Below are 22,890 nucleotides of genomic sequence, written 5' to 3'. Positions count from 1 at the left end.
ATTAAAGTGGTTAGTGATTATCCCCAAGTATAAAATCTGTTTCTCAAAAAAAGTTCCTCCTGGATGTGTGTAAATAGCATTTTCTTTTGTTTTCTCGTGTTTTATGAACACTTATCTTGAAATCATAAAACTACATGAAATGTTTTCAAATCCTTGGATTTAGTTAACATTAAGTGCCATACATGTTTGAGGAAGTTAAGGTTGGAGCATCAGAATTTAAGACATAATTATGAAGGGTACTTAGTCTTTGACAGCAGCAGGACAGATAAATATTATGACCTTAGTTTTTCCTATAAGAGACAAATTATTCATGTTTGTTTTATTTTCTTGAACGAGTGTATGATAGAGATATCCAATCACACATTGATCAGGAAGAAAGGACACAGTGGAAGTGTGTGTTAAAGGAGATTATATATTAACTACTGTATGATACACAGTTCTCTCTAATGTGCACAGTGCATATTTAAAGAGGTGCTGGCTTGATGCATATCCCTGTGGAGCCTGCATCCAAACGGTAGGATGTGTAATTTACATCTGAACCATGAGACAATCAAGAACCTCTGCTGTTGGGAGCAGTGTGTTGCGGGATTTTGAGGTAGTATTTTCTAATCAATAAAACTTTAACTTCTGGGCTTCCCTGGTGGCGCAGTGGTTGGGAGTCCGCCTGTCGATGCAGGGGACACGGGTTCGTGCCCCGGTCCGGGAGGATCCTACATGCCACGGAGCCGCTGGGCCCGTGAGCCATGGCCGCTGAGCCTGCGTGTCCGGAGCCTGTGCTCCGCAACGGGAGAGGCCACAGCAGTGAGAGGCCCGCATACCGCAAAACAACAACAACAACAACAAAAACACTTTAACTTCTCTGTGTGGTATTTAACTCTCCATGCAACAAGACATGAAATTCCAAAGTCACAAATACGCTTAGTAGAATAGCTGGCAAATTTGGTTTGACTAATTGAACCAGGTAGAAACTTTTTGGCTCAGATTAGATCATTTCCAATTGTTTCATATGGGTTATCTGATTAGACTTCTCTTACTCAGACATGAATTGACAGGAGTGATCTATGAATTATACACTTTCATGAAAATTTCCTACCCATTAAAACAAAATTGGACAGACCGTAAATCCCTGTAAGCAAAGCACTGTATCTTGATCCCTGTAATATCCCCAGTTCTTGAGTTGAATGGAAAAAGAAGAAAATAGTATGTGTTTGGAAGTTAGGATTTTGTCTTTAAAATAAAGAATAAAACCTTTGATTGGAGAACCTAAGAAATGTCACTGAAGACTTACACTTCTCCTGGAGAGAAAGGGGACAAGAATTTCGTATCAGAAAAACATCTCCCTCATTTTGTGACTTTCCTAGAAAGCATCATACAAAGGCCTATATGTGCTATGAAATTCTAAGGGAAAATAAACACGTTTAGACATTAAGATATGCTGAGTGGACTGCTCAAGTGTCTGATTTTAGCTACATGATAATACAGTTGTATAAGAGTTTTGCAAAAAATGACTAATAACATTGGCAAAGAAACCTAGAAATGCTTTAGATGACCCAACGCTTTGATATCAATATGTATTTTTTGATCATGTGAAATACTTTTTGTATTTCTGGTGTCTAAAAGTAAAAATCCAGAGGTAGCCAAGTATTCATATCTTTCCATAGCCATTCAACCTCTCTTATGTATGTCTAGGAAGTAGTGCAAAATTAGAAAGTAGCAATATTTATAATAACCACAAGGTGGAGACAGATAACATACATTACGAGGTATTTGACCATAAGCAGATTTCCTTAGGTCGGTATCAAGAGCAAAAGTTTTCATGGTGAATTAGCCATTACTTTTAATTCCAACAAAGTAAAATTCCAAAACATTTAAAGTGTATGATCTCACATTCACAAATATTTATAATATTATATATCAAATGTAGGCATTAAATGTCTGTAAACTGTCAATAATAATTAAAGCATAAATTGCATTATATAATACAGCCTTCTGGAATTTGTTTTACATGCTATATGGCATTTTCTATTAATGTGGAGTTACAACTTCATATCAGTATATCCAATATCATCTCTAAATTAATCATTGTGTCATGCTATTTTATATTTCCAAAATATTAGCTTAAGTTATAGAGCAAACAAAACAAATATAGACATCACATATGAAACAGTTTATAATTTATTCTTTAGACTATTCGAATGGTACATATTTTTGGATAAGAATGTTTTATTTAACCTTTGACGTGGAGATTTTTCATGTTAGCATAGCATATAAAAATATAAGATTCCATCTGATGACAGGTTGATCTCTGTGACAATATAGTTCATACATATCCTAGGTATGGCCAAATAAGGTGAAAATTAAACAAGAATTTTCAAAGGTTACAATATTATAATGACAGAATTCAGAAATTACTAACTTGAGTATTCTAATTGCCATTCCTTTTTAGTTATTAGAAAGTATAACAGTTAAATTTAATAAATTAAGATATTTTTACTCAAAAGAAATAATCATGCTATCTGTAATGTGCTCCCTGAATGCTTCTAAGTAAAAATGTACTTTCTACTTTTTTAAGAAGTCTTAAACGATGAGTTATATGAATCAATTGGGGAATCTCTAGAATTTGTAATAGATAGTAAAGGTTTATTCACAATTAAAACAATTTCACTTCCTTATTAAAAAACATACTGTTGAAAGCACAGTAGCTTCTCACATGTATGGGATGGTAAAAATAGCTTATTTACGAATTGTGTGGCTTATCTAATAAAGGGAAATCAGAAGAGAACCACAAACTGCACTTCAAAAGATACATCTAATACCATTTTAATAATAATCCAAAAAATAGTGTGCTCATTTCACCAAATGGATTAAAATATCGGTGAACATGGCCATAGATTATCACTTGCAGAGAAGGCTGAAATAGAAATGTTAAAATAGAAAGCAATGCCACCCCACCATTCTGTTGAAATGGAATGTAGGAACAAATTTCTCAGAACAAATGGTGAAATGAAGATAGTATATTGTTTGTAGAAAAGCATTTATTTGGGGAGTCCAAGTTTCTTCGCTTGGTGACCTGACATGCAGAGACTGACAATGAATAAATAATATGTTCCGACACTAGCATTTATCAATTTGCCAATGCACCCTATGAGATTACTCTAGACAGATGTATGCTTTAAAGAAAAATCAAATATCTTTTCAGTGGAAATCAGGGATCTTGGGGAAAAAAATGGCCTGGTTCATTTGGGCACACATTTTATATGCCTGAAGCAAATTATCTTAAGAAATAATTCTTGTTTTATTAAATCGGCATGATAAATATGAAAAAGGCTTAACAGTTTAGTATTATTAGGAATGTAAATGTCCCTAGCTCTATTTGGAATTCACTTTCTGAATTATGATCTGTAAACACTTATTACTTGGCAGAGTTCCTTAGCAGAGAGATGTTTTTCTATGTTGCTAAGAAACATGCCACAGTACCAGAGGGCATGCTCGCATCTCTTTATTGTTTCTCCCATGTGATTCTTACATGGTACCTGTACATCTGTGGAAGAGGAGATTTCCTTTCTGTTCTCCTAGGTTCTAATGAAGTATCTTCTGGTGTGAAAGTGTTTTCTTTCATTTACACTCAACATAGATTTAGTGTGATTGATATGGAGAATTTAGCACAATTGAAATTGAACTTTTTAAAACTATAGGTTTAATGTGAATGTTGCATTAGTCATGGAGTTTTGACAGCTAAAACATAGTTATCTAGTTCTTAAGTACTTTTTTAATTACTCTGAAATTACTCTTAAGACCACAGAACTGAACTGTTTTATTTCCTTTTCAATGCAATGCAAATATGTTTTACTCATTATATCTCTTTATGGGTGATTTCATTATGTGTTCCACCATGACTTTTTGCTTTATTTCCTTAATAATTATATAAACCTATAATGACATAATTTCAAGTTAATCTTGAGGATGTTTATGAGGTACCAATTAAGTACATAGGTCAAGTGATATGATTTAATAGACTTGGGCATATATGTTGTTTACTTATGTATACATGCTTACATATTGAGGTGTACATGTATTTTATATGCCTGTACATAAATTACATACTTTTAAAAAATCTGGCTGGTGAGTTAAAGCTTCCCTAAATTTTTCAATAGTCCACAAAGTGTCACTCTCACATTACTAATGGTACAATATACACATGTGCAGAATGGACAGTGCCCCTACAGTCCCTGTAATAGCATTCCATGTTTCTGTTCATCATAAAATTGATGATTGAGGCATTTTGCAAGCCATCATTAATGGGAGACAGTGTGGTGAGGTAAACAAGGGGCCAGTTGGTAACAAAACAACTGAAAACAAATTTGAATGCTACATTTTTTAACTTTTGAAATGTTCAGTGTATTTTGGTATATTATTGTAAAATGAGAGTCTAAGTTAATTATTTACCAAACTAATTGCCATCACCTCATTGATCAGTCATTTCCTTCCTTCCATAATGATCTGTGATGCTGAAGTTCTATAATTAGCAGGGACCATACGTATCACTGAGCACAATGCCTGCTGTACAGTGAATAATTTAAAAAGAGTGGTGCCAAAAACAGAAAGATAGATCAATGGAACAGGATAGAAAGCCCAGAGATAAACCCACGCACATATGGTCAACCTATCTTTGATAAAGGAGGCAGGAATGTACAGTGGAGAAAGGACAGCCTCTTCAATAAGTGGTGCTGGGAAAACTGGACAGGGACATGTAAAAGTATGAGATTAGATCACTCCCTAACACCATACACAAAAATAAGCTCAAAATGGATTAAAGACCTAAATGGAAGGCCAGAAACTATCAAACTCTTAGAGGAAAACATAGGCAGAACACTCTATGACATAAATCACAGCAAGATCCTTTTGGACCCACCTCCTAGAGAAATGGAAATAAAACCAAAGATAAACAAATGGGACCTAATGAAACTTCAAAGCTTTTGCACAGCAAAGGAAACCATAAAGAAGACCAAAAGACAACCCTCAGAATGGGAGAAAATATTTGCAAATGAAGCAACGGACAAAGGATTAATCTCCAAAATTTATAAACAGCTCATGCAGCTCAATAGCAAAAAAACAAACAACCCTATCCAAAAATGGGCAGAAGACTTAAATAGGCATTTCTCCAAAGAAGATCTACAGACTGCCAACAAACACATGAAAGAATGCTCAACATCATTAATCATTAGAGAAATGCAAATCAAAACTACAATGAGATATCATCTCACACCAGTCAGAATGGCCATCATCAAGAAATCTAGAAACAATAAATGCTGGAGAGGGTGTGGAGAAAAGGGAACACTCTTGCACTGCTGGTGGGAATGTGAATTGGTACAGCCACTATGGAGAACAGTATGGAGGTTCCTTAAAAAACTAAAAATAGAACTACCATATGATCCAGCAATCCCACTACTAGGCATATACCCTGAGAAAACCATAATTCAAAAAGAGACATGTACCAAAATGTTCATTGCAGCTCTATTCACAATAGCCCGGAGCTGGAAACAACCTAAGTGTCCATCATCGGATGAATGGATAAAGAAGATGTGGCACATATATACAATGGAATATTACTCAGCCATAAAAAGAAACGAAACTGAGCTATTTGTAATGAGGTGGATAGACCTAGAGTCTGTCATACAGAGTGAAGTAAGTCAGAAAGAGAAAGACAAATACCGTATGCTAACACATATATATGGAAATAAAAAAAAAATGTCATGAAGAACCTAGGGGTAAAATGGGAATAAAGACACAGACCTACTTGAGAATGGACTTGAGGATATGGGGAGGGGGAAGGGTAAGCTGTGACAAAACGAAAGAGAGGCATGGACATATATACACTACCAAACGTAAGGTAGATAGATAGTGGGAAGCAGCCGCAGAGCACAGGGAGATCAGCTCGGTGCTTTGTGACCGCCTGGAGGGGTGGGATGGGGAGGGTGGGAGGGAGGGAGATGCATGAGGGAAGGGATGTGGGAACAGATGTATATGTATGACTGATTCACTTTGTTATAAAGCAGAAACTAAAAAAAAAAAAAAAAAAAAAAAAAGCATCCCTATTAGGATGATAAAAAAAAAATAAAAAAAATAAAAAATAAAATTAACACAGGCTCCAAAAAAAAAAAAAAGAGTGGTGCCATTGTCATTTTTATTGTTGCTGCTACTTTCTGTGTTGTTACTTTGTGAACTGAAAGCTGGTTTGCTTCCATGCAAACAGCATACTACTCAGTGAGGAAGAAGAAATAAACAACTGAGGATGTTCCCTAGTCCTTTCTCAGGCTAGTAGCACCATTGGCAACATAGCACTCAGCTCTGAAGCTAACCTGCCAAATTTCCATGGAGAATCATCTTTATCTAAACTTCCCATATGCCTGTTGTGACTGCCACATTTACCTCCGTGTATTAATTTTAGAACTAGGTTGGCATTTTTCCAGGTCATCAAAGTTACTTTTTTTTTTTGCATATGAAATAACTAAAAATTAACTCTCTGAATTTAGATGTTTTCTAAGCAGGAATTAAAATCTATTCTTACATCAACTCAAAAGGATGGTGCCAGTAGGATGCCCCAGGAGATAGTACATAGGTAACTGAATAGTGGGTATCTATCATGTTCTCCCCATTTCTATTCTGCTCATTGAGGAAGAAGGAAGCCATATTTCGGGGAGGTACCCAGTTGCCTTCACTGTTGTGACAAACATGTGACATTCTGGAGAACTGAACCGGCAGAATTTTTGGATGGGCAAGCAAACATATGGGAAGAAGGCAGAGTCAGAAGCCTCCAAGTTTTGTAGTCACATAAGCCTCGGTTCCAATTCTGGTTTTGTCTTTTCTAAATTTTACGTTATGCATGATTTGGAGCAAGTTACTTTCTCTAAGCTTCAGTTTTCTCATTTATAACAAGAGAAATAATAAGTATATTGTAGATTATTATGAGTTTAAATAAGAGGCATATGGGTAGAAGCTCTAAATGTGATACCATGTATCAAAGTACTTGGGAAAAGTAAGCAGTTGATAAATAATAGTATTTGGTTGTAATGGAATTGGTGGTGGTGGATGCGAGGTGGAAGAAGGAGGGGAGGAAAGGGAGAGGGAGTGGAAGAAACTTTCTCTTTGGAGGCCAGAGACAAGGAACAGCTATAGGCAGAGAGGCCCTGCAAACACAAGATACAGGTTGGTTGCAGGAATGCCCTTAAATATGTGCATTAGATACCTGTGCTTTTCCACCATACCCAGCTAACAGTTCATTTATAGTCAGCAGCTGAGTTAACAACACTCAGCAATGTATCAGGCTACTTACTATTGAATATGTAAGTCGCACAGAGACCAGAATTTGTGCCGACGCCGCAGAGGCTGCCATTCCAGCAGCTGTCGTTCTGCACCCTCTCTTGGGAGGTGTCCAGAGAGACACTCATTATTCTAATGCTCTCCTGATGCACAGTGACTTAGGATTTTCACTCTTCGTGAAACCTGAAGCACCTCATTGCTGATTATAGAGAGGAGCTGGGCACAGATTGAGAGTTGAGTTCAGAGAAGTGTCTTCTATGTGTGTACTTATCTGAGAACGATTTTATAGATTTTGCTGTGACCGTTACTGTAGGCTGGATGTTGATGTCATAATTTGGAGTCCCTCCTGTCTCATATTTGGGTGTGATGATGTTGAATTTCCTATGTACTTGAACTGCGATAGCAGTCTATCTAGCTAATGTCAGCACACTTACAGAGCATCCTGACTGGTCCTTTTCTGCCCTCTTCTCTCATCCTCACCAAAGCTCCCAGGCCTACAGGGGTAGGAGTCCCCTGGTTTCTAGTTGCAGAAACACAGAAGATATACACTAAGTATGTGGCGGAAATGATGAAATAAAGGACATTAGGAAAACCTCTTTTGTTTTTAGTGATCTCTCACCACAGATTGCCAAGCATCCGGGGGGAATGCAGAACTGACCAAGGTTCCAGAAGTCCACAGAGCGAAGAATATTAATGCTGCACAGCTATGGAACATTTTATGAATTTAGCCAATTTGGACACTGTCATAAGAAATAACTCTTTAAAGCCGAACATGGTCTGTGACCAGCAGCGTTGGTATCATGTGGAAGGTTGTTAGAAATGCAGAATCGCGGGGCCTCCTGCAGATATGCTGAAGCACAATGTGACGTACATTCAGTAGGATCCCCAGTGACTTAAGCACACGTTAAAGTCTGAGACTGTTATGTTAAACACTTAAAATGTCAGACATTCTACGATAATTATAGAGCTTGGGCTCTAGAATCACACATGTGGGATCAAATCCTAGCCACACCACACATTCCTCACTAGCTGTGCACCACTGAATGAGTTGTTTAGACCCTCAAAGCTTGGGTTTCCACAAGTGTGAATTAGAAATAGGAGCCCTGGGCTTCCCTGGTGGCGCAGTGGTTGAGAGTCCGCCTGCCGATGCAGAGGACACGGGTTCGTGCCCCGGCCCGGGAGGATCCCACATGCCGCAGAGCGGCTGGGCCCGTGAGCCATGGCCGCTGGGCCTGCGCGTCCGGAGCCTGTGCTCTGCAACAGGAGAGGCCACAGCGGTGAGAGGCCCGCGTACCGCAAAGAAAAAAAAAAAAAAGAAAAAAAAGAAATAGGAGCCCTTCCAAAAAAAGATAGGCAAAGTGATTATGAAATTGTCAAAAAAAAAAAAAAATAGGAGCCCTTCCCATCTCATCAGGCTGTTGTGAGCACTAATGTGAGATAATATAGTTAAAGAATCTTCAATAAAATGCCAGTAGGCATTATTATATTTGTAATAATTATTAATATTATTTTCATTATAGAATAAGAAATATTGCAAATAACTTTTGAGATCAATGTAAGAAAGTGAAGATAAATTCAATATGAGGCCATTATGTTCCTCTTAACAATACTACAACAGACTGTGATTTCATTTTGGGGGTACTTTATTTCTAACTCTGTGTCCCACTATGCGTATGTACATATTTTTAAAATGTAAATAAATAGAATACATTTCCACATAGTTTCATATAAAAATTCTATACCACTCCTGCCTTGAATGCCTGCATATCTCCCTTAGCTCATCTGTCTTGATCTTATTTAATGTTGTACAGCCCTTTGTGCACTTCTGATCTCTACCATTTTCTTTCCCGCCTCCTACTCGTTTAACATTTAATATATGCCATTCATCTTCTGTGAGTCTGATTTCTTTCCTCTGACTAGATTGTAAGGTGTCTTGGGGAGTCTTGCACAGAATAGCCACTCAGTAAATATTAACAGATGTTATGCCTAGATTCAAGTCCTAGAGATTATAGGAACTGAGTAGCATTGATTAATATTTCTGGAAATAGTAGAAAAATAGAGGCATATATGTTGGACAGAAATCTGCAAAACAGTAAGGTCACTGTGTGAAATGCACGGGCATGTACACAATTCACTGAACTTGAGAAAATGCATCTTGTTTGGAGATGTTCTTAGTTTCCAGTTGAATCTAGGTAATCGAGAAATAAAGTTTACTTGACAATTCTATTAAAGGCATGAATTTGACATTCACTATTTTTTGTGTTTCTAGAGTCAAGGAATAATGTTATAACTGATAAGCCATTGAACTTCTTGTACATTTAAAAAATAGTATAACATAGTGGTTGACAGAATTAACTTAGAATCCCAAGCTAAGTTCAGTTCTCAGGCTTGTCACTTACAAATTGTGTAACTTTGGCCAAGTTCTTTTACCTCTTTGTGCTTCAGTTTCTTCATGTGCAAATTGAGGGTAATAATGAAAATTTTATGCAGTTGTTGGAAGGACTGAGTTAATGTATTTCAAAAAGTTAGTTTAGTGCCTGTCACACAGAAGGTGCTATGTGTGTAATGTAGAACTATGCATTACAGGTGTGGTCTTTGCTTTCATGGACTGTATCGACAGTGCAGTAGAAGAAACAGGCAATCACAGTGAAGTTATCTACGTTTGTCTATATTATTGGCATTGTTAATATAAACTTCACAAATCTATTATATTATTTTAGGCACACTTATTTTTTTAAAAAAAAACCTAACTCACACAAATATTTAATGAAGAATTTAACATGTTTTCCTATCTCTAACTTTCTTTATTAACTTTTTAATGTAAATTTCTTCTTCTGAAAAATGGGTAAGACAAGTATTCTATACCAATTGGATTAATTACCTACTGTTTATCATGCATTTTGATACTGTTGGAAAAAACATTTAAAAGTGAAAGCATTGTAGTTTTAGATCTATGAATATTTAATGGAATTTAATGGTCTCCAATTCCTGAATATTATGAAAGGATTTATTAATAAAATATTTCCTTTGGACATTTCATCAAAAACAGCTTAGCCTTTATTTGACAATATCTGGTATGTTAACAGTATCAACGTTGCCTCTTTTACATAAATATCTAATTTAATCATTCACTCCATTTCTCAGAAAAAAAAGAAAAAGAGAATGGAAGAGGGAGGTATTTATGGTAGATGAAATTTAAGATAAATGACATGACCAGAATTATATAGTTCTCCAGTGTCATCATTTATACTGAGATCTCTTAACTCCAAACTCAATTTTTTTTTAATTCTATACATTGTTATAAAATCTCTTTTTGGTTTAGTTTTTCATGCTTAAAAATAAGACTTGTAATCAAGCATTAATCAGTGCTATAACAGTCGTATAGAAATTCATATCATAATGTGATTTCTAAGTGGAAAGTAAGTAAACACTTGTGCATTATAAGTACTTATATGACAATTGGCCTTATTTTCTTATAGCCCCCAAAAAGTAGCTTGATTTTTTTATTAGAATTTAAAGTTTGTTCAGATCCCTACAGGAGCCTGCAGGTGTGCTAGTTAAGAGCACAGGCTTTGAAATCAGTTCAGGTCCAGGCTGGGTGACTTCGGACAAGTTATGTAGAATTTTTAAAAGTTATTTATAAAATTACTATTTGTAAGAATTATTTGTAAAATATCAATACATACCTTGTAGGGTTGTTATAAGGATTATACATATTATGTATTACACATTTTGTAGTATTACATATTTGTATTACATATTTTATATATCTCTTAGTAGATGATCTGACCCATATAAACATCCCTTTCAATATTTATTTTGTACAAATAAAAACAATATTAACAAAAAGCTAAATTATGATTCAAAAACATATTTAATCAGATAAGAATAAGCTAGGCTCCCTGTAGGTTAAAGCAATCTCTCAGTATTCATTATTTTTATAAGGCAAGGTGGACTATACATTCACTGCTATGAGCTACAGTAGTAGCTGGAAGAATACAGAGAATTGCTTAGGGGAGGGATAGTGTTTGATTCATCTTTAGACCTCTGTGACCAGCAAAATTCATTTGGCTATGAATAATTTTAGAAGGGAAAAAAAGTGTTGTGTGTTTTTTCCCCAACATCACTGTCCCTCAGACGCTGAATGTTTGATATATGGTACAAAACCCACCACATTACAGACGTGGTTGATGCCACATAGCATGTCCGTTTCCAGTTCAGAGGAAAGAAATTTCCTTGTGCCTACCGTTAGAAATACTCCGTGGTGTGACATAAGTGATCAAAAACTAACCAGCCTTTTTAAAATGTTTCTTCTTAACCACGTCCAGATTCCTCCAAAGGACCTCAACCATCTTCAGGCGTGAGTGGCAGCACGCAGCCCCCCGGCGCCGCTGGGCAGCCCCCGGCCTCGGCCATCCCGTCCCCGAGCGCCAGCAAGCCGTGGCGCAGCAAGTCCATGAATGCCAAGCACAGCGCCACCTCCACCATGCTGACCGTGAAGCAGTCGAGCCCAGGCCCCTCTCCCACACCACCTGCAGACAGGCTGAAGCCCCCTGCCTCGGACGGGAGCAGAGCAGCTCCCTCGGGGCAGAAATCCATGCTCGAGAAGTTCAAGCTGGTCAACGCCCGGACGGCTTTACGCCCCCTGCAGCCAGCCAGTTCCGGACCCAGCGATGGTGGGAGGGAGGACGAGGCCTTTTCTGAGCCTGGTGAGATGGAAGGCTTTAACAGCGGTCTGAATAGCGGCGGCTCAACAAATAGCAGCCCCAAGGTGTCACCGAAATTAGCCCCTCCAAAAGCTGGAAGCAAAAATCTCAGCAATAAAAAGTCTTTGCTACAGCCAAAGGAAAAAGAGGAAAAGAACAGGGACAGAAATAAAGTTTGCACTGAAAAACCAGTCAAGGACGAGAAAGATCAGGTGGCGGAGACGGCTCCAAAAAAGACCTCTAAAATTGCAAGCTTCATCCCAAAGGGCAGCAAGACGACAGCCGCCAAGAAGGAAAGCTTAATCCCCTCTTCCAGTGGGATTCCAAAACCGGGCTCCAAGGTGCCAACAGCAAAACAAACTGTCTCACCGGGAGGCTCAACAAGCAAAGAGTCTGAAAAATTCAGGACTACCAAGGGAAGCCCTTCCCAGTGCTTCCCTAAGCCCGTAGCGACGGAGAAAGCAAGCACGTCCAACTGCCCTGCTCCTCTGGAAGGGAGGGAAGCTAGCCACGCCTCCTTGGCTGGCTCCTGTGCTGGGTCAGCGGCGCAAGGCAGTGGGCAGAGCGTGGGGAACGGTGCTGTCCAGCTCCCTCAGCAGCAGCAACACAGCCACCCGAATACGGCCACCGTGGCTCCATTCATTTATAGGTAAGGCGAGCTCCGTTGGTCCACAGCTGCAAACACTGACAGGTCTGCATACTCAGAGTATACATAATAAGGAAGGTTGCGGAGTCCTATTTCACGTAGTCATTTTGGAACAGTGTTTCATTCTGGAGAGAGAGGCCTAGAATTAAAATTTTTAAAAGAAAGCCTCCCCTATCCTCCAATCTGTTAGTCCTCATCTCCTTCCCCTCCCCCCCACTCAAGAACCGAGGCCTTTGAAAGTTAACCTACTTGTCGTCAAAGGCAACATAGAACCCAGATGTCATGACTTTTCCCTGTGTCTATTACTTTTACGACTATTATTTCTATTATTAGTCTTTTAAAATAATTCTCATTTTGATAGAGTTTAGACATATTTTTGTTTTCACCCATGAGAAAAAGTAAACCATAATGGTTAAGGGGGCACGCTCTGGGATCAGGCAGATATAGACTTGATGCCCAGCTCTGCTACTTACCAGCTATATGCCTTTGAACAAAGAATTTTTAACATCTCTTAGTCTCATTGTCAGCTGTCAAATAGAAATAATAGTATCTACCGTGTAGAGTTGGGAAGAGTAACAGGCATAATGCATATAAGATGCTTATTGTATATTGTGGCACATTGTACATGTTTGTTAACTGTTGATTATAAGGCATTGCTTTCCCAACATAAAATTTATATTAATTTCCACAGCTAGGCCTGTTGTTTCCAGGCAAAAATAATAATCTATATGATTATTATATTTAACTTTACTAAATTTTTTGTTATATATTTATATTATTTTTCATTTAAAATACATAACAGAGGGCTTCCCTGGTGGCGCAGTGGTTGAGAGTCCGCCTGCCGATGCAGGGGACACGGGTTCGTGCCCCGGTCCGGGAAGATCCCACATGCCGTGGAGCGGCTGGGCCCGTGAGCCATGGCCGCTGAGCCTGCGCGTCCGGAGCCTGTGCTCCGCAACGGGAGAGGCCACAACAGTGAGAGGCCCGCGTACCGCAAAAAAAAAAAAAAACAAAAAAACATAACACATGCTATATTTTAAAATATATATCCTACTAAACAGTTGTAAAAAGAACACATTTTGCCTATTGTCCTGTGGTAAGTTTTACTCGATCAGGACTATGTCAGTGCTGCTGTGTCTCCATTTTTATCCACTGTCCTTTCTGTGAAGAGGTGGCTAGGGAGGAATAATGCCTGTGACTTCAGCAGGTGTACGGTTCATCAACAGGAAAAACAGGATGTAGGATCTGCTGCAAATAGGAAAAGGTCAAGATTATATAGTTTCAAATTTTATTAAATTTATTAAATATGTGAGTTTTTAAGTAAAGAAAACAATTATAATGATTTGTTTTCCCTCAGTGAAAAGCCCAAGTGCTTTAAGGGATTTTTTCTGGGGCTTTATATACTCATCCACACAAATGTATAATTATTGAATTTCAGGTCTACCTCAAATAGCTACCTCCTTTAAGGCTGCTATTCTGCCTTTAATAGCAAAAATTCATTTAAAACCTTTGTATCTGCATCACATGGTGTTACCGAGCCCAAGCTTGCTCTGCTTGCCACATGACAGGCCAATAAATCGGGAGATGAGTTGTTGGGGCAAGGAATAACGACTTTAATCAGAAAGCCAGCAGACCGAGAAGATGGCACCCTCATCACAAAAAAACATTTTCCCTCAGTCCGCATTCTCTGGGCTCTTTTTCTACAGAGAAGGGAGGGGAGGGGCCCACTGCAGTGCCAGCCAATGGCCGAGTGGGACCACTAACCGTCAGTTGCTCATTGACAGTTGCTCACTAACGGTCGCTCACTTGGGGGAGGGGCCCACTGTGGTGCCAGCCAATGGCTGAGTGGGACCATTAACAGTTGCTCATTGACGGTTGCTCACTAACGGTCGCTTGCTTGGGGGAGGGGCCCACTGTGGTGCCAGCCAATGGCTGAGTGGGACCATTAACAGTCAGTTGCTCATTGACGGTTGCTCACTAACGGTCGCTCGCTTGGGGCAGGGGCCCAGAGCGACACCAACCAATGGCTGAGGGGGACTGCTCTAGGTCGCACCTGTCCCACCTGTATTACAATGGGAGTCTGCAGATCCTTCTAGCTCCAGAGACCCTATCTGACAAAGGAGAATTTCAGATGTCAAAATCATAATCCACGTTTCAAAAATATAAGAAAAAGTTATAAAGTTTAAAATATGTCATAGGGCTTCCCTGGTGGCGCAGTGGTTGAGAGTCTGCCTGCCGATGCAGGGGACACTGGTTCGTGCCCCGGTCCGGGAGGATGCCACGTGCCGCGGAGCGGCTGGGCCCGTGAGCCATGGCCGCTGAGCCTGCGCGTCCGGAGCCTGTGCTCCGCAGCAGGAGAGGCCACAACAGTGAGAGGCCCACGTACAGCAAAAAAAAATAATAATAAATAAAATAAAATATGTCATACTCAGCACACTTGTCACTCTCCAATGTATTCTGTAAGAACATCAGTTATTTCAAATCACCATGGATGAATTTCACAGGAAAGTATAAATCTAAGCAAAAAGAACATATCCACCAGTTTAGCAAGCTTCTTTCTGTAAGTAGCAGCAAACTGCTTTGGTTGTTTGCAATAACATGTCCAAGTGGGTACAGATTTAGTGATTTTCATTTGACAGGGTAACCTTTGCTATCTGAAACAGGAAGCAGCACAGTTTAGAGGTTAAAGTGTGAATCAACCGTGTGACTGCCAAATTCTCCAGCCTCTTTGAGTTTCTTTTTGCCCTGTTTAAAACGGAGATTATAAAAGTGAGGTAATATAGCCAAGTAGCTAGGATTACAGGCTGTAGAGTCCGATTGCTCTACCATGGTTCAGAAACTGCACCTTGTATTATTGAGACAATGGCCCCAAGAACCAGGTTGCCTGGGTTGGAATCTTGATGACACCATTTATTAGTCATGTGACTTTGTGTAATGCATTTAAAGACTCTTGAGACTCAATTTTTATAATCTGTAAAATGGAGATGATAATAATAGAAGCTTCCTCATAAGGCTGTTTTGAAGATTAAATGAGTTGATATTTATACAGGGTTCAGAACAGTACCTGCCACACAGTAAATGACCTTCCCCAGACTTCAGTTTCTAATTCTGTAAAATGTGGTAGAAGAATATCTACCTTATTTGGTTGTTTTAAAGATTAAATAAGGCAATCTTGTGTAAGTCTTTAGCACAGAGCCAGATTCAGAATAAATTGCTTATAAATGTCAGTAATTATTTGTTTTATTATCAATAATATAAAGTAGTTGAAAATAAATAAAACCATCTAATAAGAAATGTCACATCATAGTCTACATATGAGGAAAAGTTTGATTGGAGTCTTTTATAAATTCAGAATAATTTTATAAATGATAATATAAGTGCTCTTAAGGTTGAGTAGTCAATATTCAAGTTTCTTAACTGTCAGTGAAAGCGATATCGTAGAGTCATGTCATTTGGCTTATGTGACCCCTGATGTCCTTTCCACTCTGACTACTCCAACACCATTTAAGAATTTCTCTTGCAAAATCCCTGACAGACTTTTCTGGAGGTGCTAATCATTTGATACGATAATAGTAATAATTTACTATTTTATAATGGTTTTTGTTGAGTGCTTACTTAGTACAAGTCTGTATTACAAAATTTATGTTCATTTTTTCATTTAAACTGTGTCATAAACCCATGACAAGGGAATGTTACCCCATTTTACAGAGATGAAGAAGCAGCGATTTCAAGGTAGAATAATGATAATCTCTTACAGTCACAGGCCTGGCAGGAGTTTGCCTTTGAATCCATATATGCCTGAGTCTGTAGTGTGCCCTCCTTTGCTTAGCAGTTCTTGCTGTATGTGTAGAAATAAGAGGTATTGTTACTAGGAAAATTCTGGCTGGGAAAATGTCAATAGCAGATTTGCAGATATCACAATCAGAATTCATTTATATTGGGAAATACTTAATTGCTTTTAAGTAGAATAACTTTAAAATACATATATATGTATGTATATGTATAAACATACATATGTTTGATATTTAAAGAAAATTAAATAACCTCTATATAATGGGAAGATCCATGGGTGATGCTGATATTTTTCCCCAGTTCTCAGCCCACTTCTAGGTCATGCTGGTTATTAATTATTCCTTCTGGGACATTAATATATGCTTCATAATACTCTTTCTTGCAAATTGAATGTTCAAAGTCCTATAAATATATTGTTGCGTTCTGAAAGTTAATGAATTTCATTTTACTCCTACTTCCTGCACAGTGCAAGGATATTCGATATTAAGTTTTTATAACTCATTTATCACTACTATGTGATAAAAGTAGTTTTGAATTGGGCATATCTTTATCCATTTAATGAGTGGATATAACTAAAATCAAAGGTGAAAACTTTAAGAAGATTTTAACTCACTATAAGAAGTTCCCAATAAGTAGACCTGTGTGAATGGAATAGCCTGCCTTTTTTAAGTGCTGCACGTGGCTACCGGAGGTTGTTAAGAAGCGATACAGTGACCAGTTGCCATAGTTTAAGTTAAGGAATTCACCAAATATTTTTTTCTTTTATGTACTCATCACTCATTCTGCAAATACTAGGTCATAAGAATTACAAAGAGTGAAAAAAAAATTATCTGCTCTCTGGGAGCTCAGTTTTATTAGTGATAATGAAAAGAATTTAATCAAGAACTTAAAACATCATTGCTGTCATGGAAGTGTATGCAACAAATAAGGTAGAAGAGTTTTCCTGAATCTTACATGAGGGTGGAGTCAGTGTATGCATTACAGAAGAGGTAAGAGAAGAGATGAGACTTAAAGGATGAGTTAGAATTTGTCAGGTGGAAGGAGGAATGTTATGGAATCATCCAAATTTAACATTCTACAATTTTACAATCCAAGCATGTTGGAAAAAATAACAGGCAAATTACGAAGTGCTATGCAAAATGCTAGTAACTAAAACTGCTCAAGACTAGAGGTTAGAATTCATGATTACTTGAATGGGAGACTAGGAAGAAAATTTGGAATGAATCCATACTTTGTTCTTCTCTTTCGCTCCCTCCCTCCCAACACATCTTATTTCCAGCTAGTCCTATTGGCTTGTGCTGCGAACCATACCCTCAATTGGGCATTTCTTTCCATTTCCACCCTGCCTTCCCCGATCATGGCACCACCAACTTTCACCTAGTTTCCAACGAGTCTTCCAGCATTCACTTTTGGTCCTTTCCAGTAGCATCCTTCACACAGCACAGGCTCTAATCTTCTAAAAGTATAAATGGTATGTCATTTAAATTCATGAGACCATCTACTGGATTTACATTACACTTGAAAAGTAAGACCTAAGCATCTTACCAAGCCCTACAAGTTCCTACATAATCCGGCCCTCTCTCTAGCCCTTAAACTACGCTCACTGCCTCCCTGCCTTCATTCTGTTTCTTAACAAACTAACCTGTCCTGCTTTGGGGACTTTGTCATAGATGTTCTCTCTGCGTATAAGGACTCTCTTCTGGATCAAAGCAGCCTCCTGGGGCTTCCCTGGTGGCGCAGTGGTTGAGAGTCCGCCTGCCAATGCAGGGGACACGGGTTCGTGCCCCGGTCCGGGAAGATCCCACGTGCCGCGGAGCGGCTGAGCCCGTGAGCCATGGCCGCTGAGCCTGCGCGTCTGGAGCCTGTGCTCCGCAATGGGAGAGGCCGCAACAGTGAGAGGCCCACATACCGCAAAAAAAAAGCAGCCTCCTCCTTCTCATCAGAACTCTGCTTACATGCTACTTCTTCACACAAGCTGTTTCCAACCATCTAGTCTGAAGGAAAACACAATGCCTCTTGCCAGAATTATACGCCATTGTCCCCTTATATTTTATTCATAGAGTTTATCACCATCCACTGGGTTTTTGTTTACTTATTAACAAGTGTGATTTCAGCCACCTCCGACTATAACATAAACTCATTGTAAGACAAGCATCTTGTCTTTTTTTATTTAGTAGCGTAATTGTCCAGGACAGAGCCTACCTACAGTAGGAACCAAATAAAAATTGTTGAATGAAACACCATCATCATGGGTTAGACTCATCTGCTATAGAAGAATAGAAACACTACCAAAAATGTACAATGGAATAAGAAAAATTCAGAAGTCTTTTATTCCTATAAATGGTAGGGTTTAGTTGAAATATAAACAGCTTTAAAATGTTTATAGAATGAAACCATATCTTCTCTTTGGGACCTTCATTCACTTATTCTTCTCCTCTTTCGACTACCTACTAAATACATTTACTGTGTAAGGCATCAGGGTTAGAGTGAAACATCACACATCCCATATGTTATTTCCCTTCCATGGTCCACAATGTAGTAAGCAAGAGACTGACTGAAACATAACTACAGAATGAAGCAGGAAATGTAAACCCCCCGAGCAGTGAACCAGATTTGGTATACCGAGACTTCAAAAAATGGAAAATTACCGCTAGTTGTTGGAATCAGAGAAAGTGGCACTTAAGCTGAATTCTGAAAGAGAAGTGGGATTTGGGCATTCGAAGATGAGGGGGACAGGAAAGGAAATGTAAGACTAAAGGAACCAAATAAATAGGGTAAACACAAGATGTGTAAGGTGGTTGGCAAGGAGATCAGCTTTCCTGGAAAATGAAGATTGATTGGAGCCTGATTGTAGTAGAAATTCTTCTTTTTTTTCTTAACATCTTTATTGGAGTATAACTGCTTTACAATGGTGTGTTAGTAGAAGTTCTTGAATGTCAAGAACTTGGACTTTGTGTGTGTGTGCAGCACAATCTGGAAAATTACTATGTCTTTATTGTGTAAATGAATTGTTAGTGGGAGAGGTCAGGGTAGGATACACCAGGTTCAATGGCTGGATGAAGAAGAAATTTACAGACTTTCGGAGTTTGATTTGTTATGACTTGAATTAGGTACCAATTATAGCAAGGAAAGAAAGATAAAGAGGAAGAGCATAGTTAAGAAGAAAAAGGCTACTTCTTTTCCTTGTTCCTCTTCTTTCTTGGTGTCTGCCCTTTATGCTGTATTCTTCAAACTTGCTTTCCTTGCCTGGAGTTCAAAAATTGTTACCTCACCTCCTCTGGGCCTTCAAGATTGCCTCCCCTCTTTTGATGCGCCATTTTCTTCTTCCATTGGTTTTTTTTTTTTTTTTTTCCTGCGGTACGCGAGCCTCTCACTGTTCTGGCCTCTCCCGTTGCGGAGCACAGGCTCCGGACACGCACGCTCAGCGGCCATGGCTCACGGGCCCAGCCGCTCTGCGGCATGTGGGATCCTCCCGGACCGGGGCACGAACCCGTGTCCCCTGCATCAGCAGGCGGACTCTCAACCACTGCACCACCAGGGAAGCCCCTTCCATTGTTTTTACTTTCACTACTTCACAGCTATATTTCTTGTGCTTGCAGAGATATGTGAAGTAAAGTTGTGAAGTGATTCCTTAGTCAAGGAGGAAAGAAAGATGTGCACATTTTCTCTAAACCTCAGTGTTTTTAACAGCCCCCAATAAATTTCAAAATAGCTATTAACCAGATTCATAACTTGCTAGTTTGAGGTCTACATGCTCTTTGTTATTTTCTGACCATTTGTAGTAAATGTCAAGAAGTCAGTGCATTGGACATAACGCAAACATCTAAAGGCAAAGGGAGAGAATCAGGGTGAAGATAGTTCACAAAAGAAAAAAAAGGAACCCAACCTTTAGATAAGGCAAAACATTGTTAAACAGAGAAGAAAATCACTGTGCTTCTTAAACCCATTAATTAAATATAAGCAGAAACCCTCCATACACACTTGATTTGTAAAATTAGGTCAAGAAAGTCTGAATTTAGAGATTTCCTTTTGTTACTCCTATGTATATGTATATATATAATTGGTATAATATGATTTGTCTTATATAACAGCATCAAGGGTTCTCAGGAAAGATTTTTGTTGTAACAGTGTTTGTGAGATTTCGGATTTACCTAGAAAGTGACATGGAAAATTGGCCCTTGAATATATTATATTCTGAAAGGCAAAGAATACAAAACGTTAGTTTTGAAAATGCTTACTCACATGGTTTTAAGTTTGGCTCATTTGTTGAACCAGTAGATTGAGTAGGAGGCTCTGTGAGTCTATGAAGTTTGAAACGTGGAGCGTAGAACCGTCTTTCAGATAAAGCTTTTGTAAGCCCTGCAGCTATTATTACAGATTATACTGCAGTTGTGGTTTTATGTGAACTGGGCATAATTGGTTATCAGCACAAACTAAAGCTTACTGAATGCTTGTCTTGCAAAATTGTCTTTTGCTGGGTTGGATATATATCTGTGCATTGGGTAGCAGTTTAACGTCCCTCACACAGCAGTATTTTTAAGCTGGAATGCAGAGCCAATGCTGGAAGAGGGTCTGTTGTGTAGAAGACTGCTATGAGTTGGCATTCTCCCCACAGAGAAGCTTGATAAGCTGCCCTTTCTGTACTTAGCTTACGAGGTTCAGCGCCAGATTGCCCAACCAAACCACAACTGTTTCTTTTTTCTGTATTTTATCTTCTCTTGGAAAGGCTGTTAACGTTACAGAAAATTTGCAAGAATCGTACAAAGAACTCCCATATACATTTAACTCAGAGCACCCAGAGACCTTTTTCAAGTTTCACAAGTTGTCCCAGAGGTAGCAGTCTTAGCGATTCAGGATGAACGTTGTACCCAGTCGTCATGTCTTCCTAACATCCCTCGAGCTGGAACAGTGCTTTAATCTTTCCTTGACTTCCGTGACATTGATATGTTAAAGGCGAGCATTTTATAGACTGTTTCTTAATGTGGGTTTGTCTGATATTTTCTCGTGATTGCAGATATATATATATAAATGTATATATATTTATATATATATATAATGTCACAGAAATGATACTGTGTTTTTTCCATTGCCTTCCTATCAGGTATCAACATTACGGATATTCCCCATTTTGGTGGTGTTGAATTTGATTGCTTGATTGGGATGATGTTTGCCACAGTTGATCTGCTTTCACCCATAGGTTTTAGCATCCACTGAGGTTTCTTGCCTAAATTAATACTTTACGCCAATGGATGTCATGTGATTTCTCATTCCATTATTCCTTCTGCACTTATGCCTTGCCATTCAACTATAAGAAAATGATGTCCCTTTCTTATTTTTCTCCCCCTCCCCCTCCCCCTCCTCCCTCCCCTCCCCCTCCTTCTCCTTCCCCCTCCCCCTCTCCCTCCTTCTCCTTCCCCCTCCCCCTCTCCCTCCTTCTCCTTCCCCCTCCCCCCTCCCCCTTCTCCTTCCCCCTCCCCCCTCCCCCTTTTCCTTCTCCTGTACTCTTTCCCTCTCCCTCTCTTTGAATTTTGTAGACTAATGGATTCCTCTTGTCTTCAGGGGATTATAATAAATCAATAGGATTATTTATTTTGATGTTTAGACTTTCCCAGATTTGGCTGCTGGGATCCCCTTCCAGCTGGCTTCTGCCCCATTATTCTTTGAGAACTGTTTCTTTTTGGCTCAAGGAATCTAGGCTCACCTTGTTCTCTCACTGCCTTGGCTTCAGCTTTTATCTAAGGTGCCCTGATTTCTTTTGTGAAGAGTAATATTTAGGAACCAGATCTCACTGCTCCTAGCTTTCCTAAATAGTAAAATATATGTAGGTACACACACACACACACACACACTCATAGAAACACACACATATTTTTTTCAAACCTATTTCCTTTTTTTAAAATTAATTAATTAATTAATTTTTGGCTGCGTTGGGTCATCGTTGCTGCATGCGGGCTTTCTCTAGTTGCGTAGAATGGAGACTACTCTTCATTGCGGTGCACGGGCTTCTCATTGCGGTGGCTTCTCTTGTTGTGGAGCATGGGCTCTAGGCGCACGGGCTTTAGTAGTTGCAGCACGCGGGCTCAGTAGCTGTGGTTCGCGGACTCTAGAGCGCAGGCTCAGTAGTTGTAGCACACGGGCTTAGTTGCTCCACGGCATGTGGGATCTTCCCGGACCAGGGCTCGAACCCGTCTCCCCTGCATTGGCAGGCAGATTCTTAACCACTGCGCCACCAGGGAAGTCCCTACACACATATTTATCTCAATATCAATGAGCTATCTATTAGAGAGAGAGAGAGATGGGTATATAACTGTAAATTCACAGTGCCTCCAGTTCCAAATCAACACACAGAGTTTATGCTTGCTTTCTCCTTTCCATACTTGCACCTTCCTTTGTCAACTGAGAAACCTGGCTCCCATTATACTCAAT

The 22,890-nt window shown here is 39.1% G+C and overlaps 1 protein-coding gene across 5 annotated transcripts in view; it reads left to right on the top strand.

The window, feature by feature from the left end:
- NAV3 (neuron navigator 3) overlaps positions 1-22,890 on the top strand; it is a 599,001-nt gene that overhangs the window by 393,108 nt on the left and 183,003 nt on the right. For all 5 annotated transcript variants that reach the window (XM_081248291.1, XM_081248290.1, XM_081248289.1 and 2 more), the window contains exon 8: positions 11,649-12,675. In XM_081248291.1, coding sequence (XP_081104417.1) covers positions 11,649-12,675 — 1,027 coding nt within the window. The remainder of the gene's footprint in view (positions 1-11,648; positions 12,676-22,890) is intronic.

This window comes from Mesoplodon bidens, assembly GCF_964165515.1.
Source record: "Mesoplodon bidens genome assembly, chromosome: 11".
In the NCBI taxonomy this organism is placed as follows: Eukaryota; Metazoa; Chordata; class Mammalia; order Artiodactyla; family Ziphiidae; genus Mesoplodon; species Mesoplodon bidens.
Note: the sequence above shows the minus strand (reverse complement) of the source record. Positions and strands in the feature narration are given on the sequence as shown.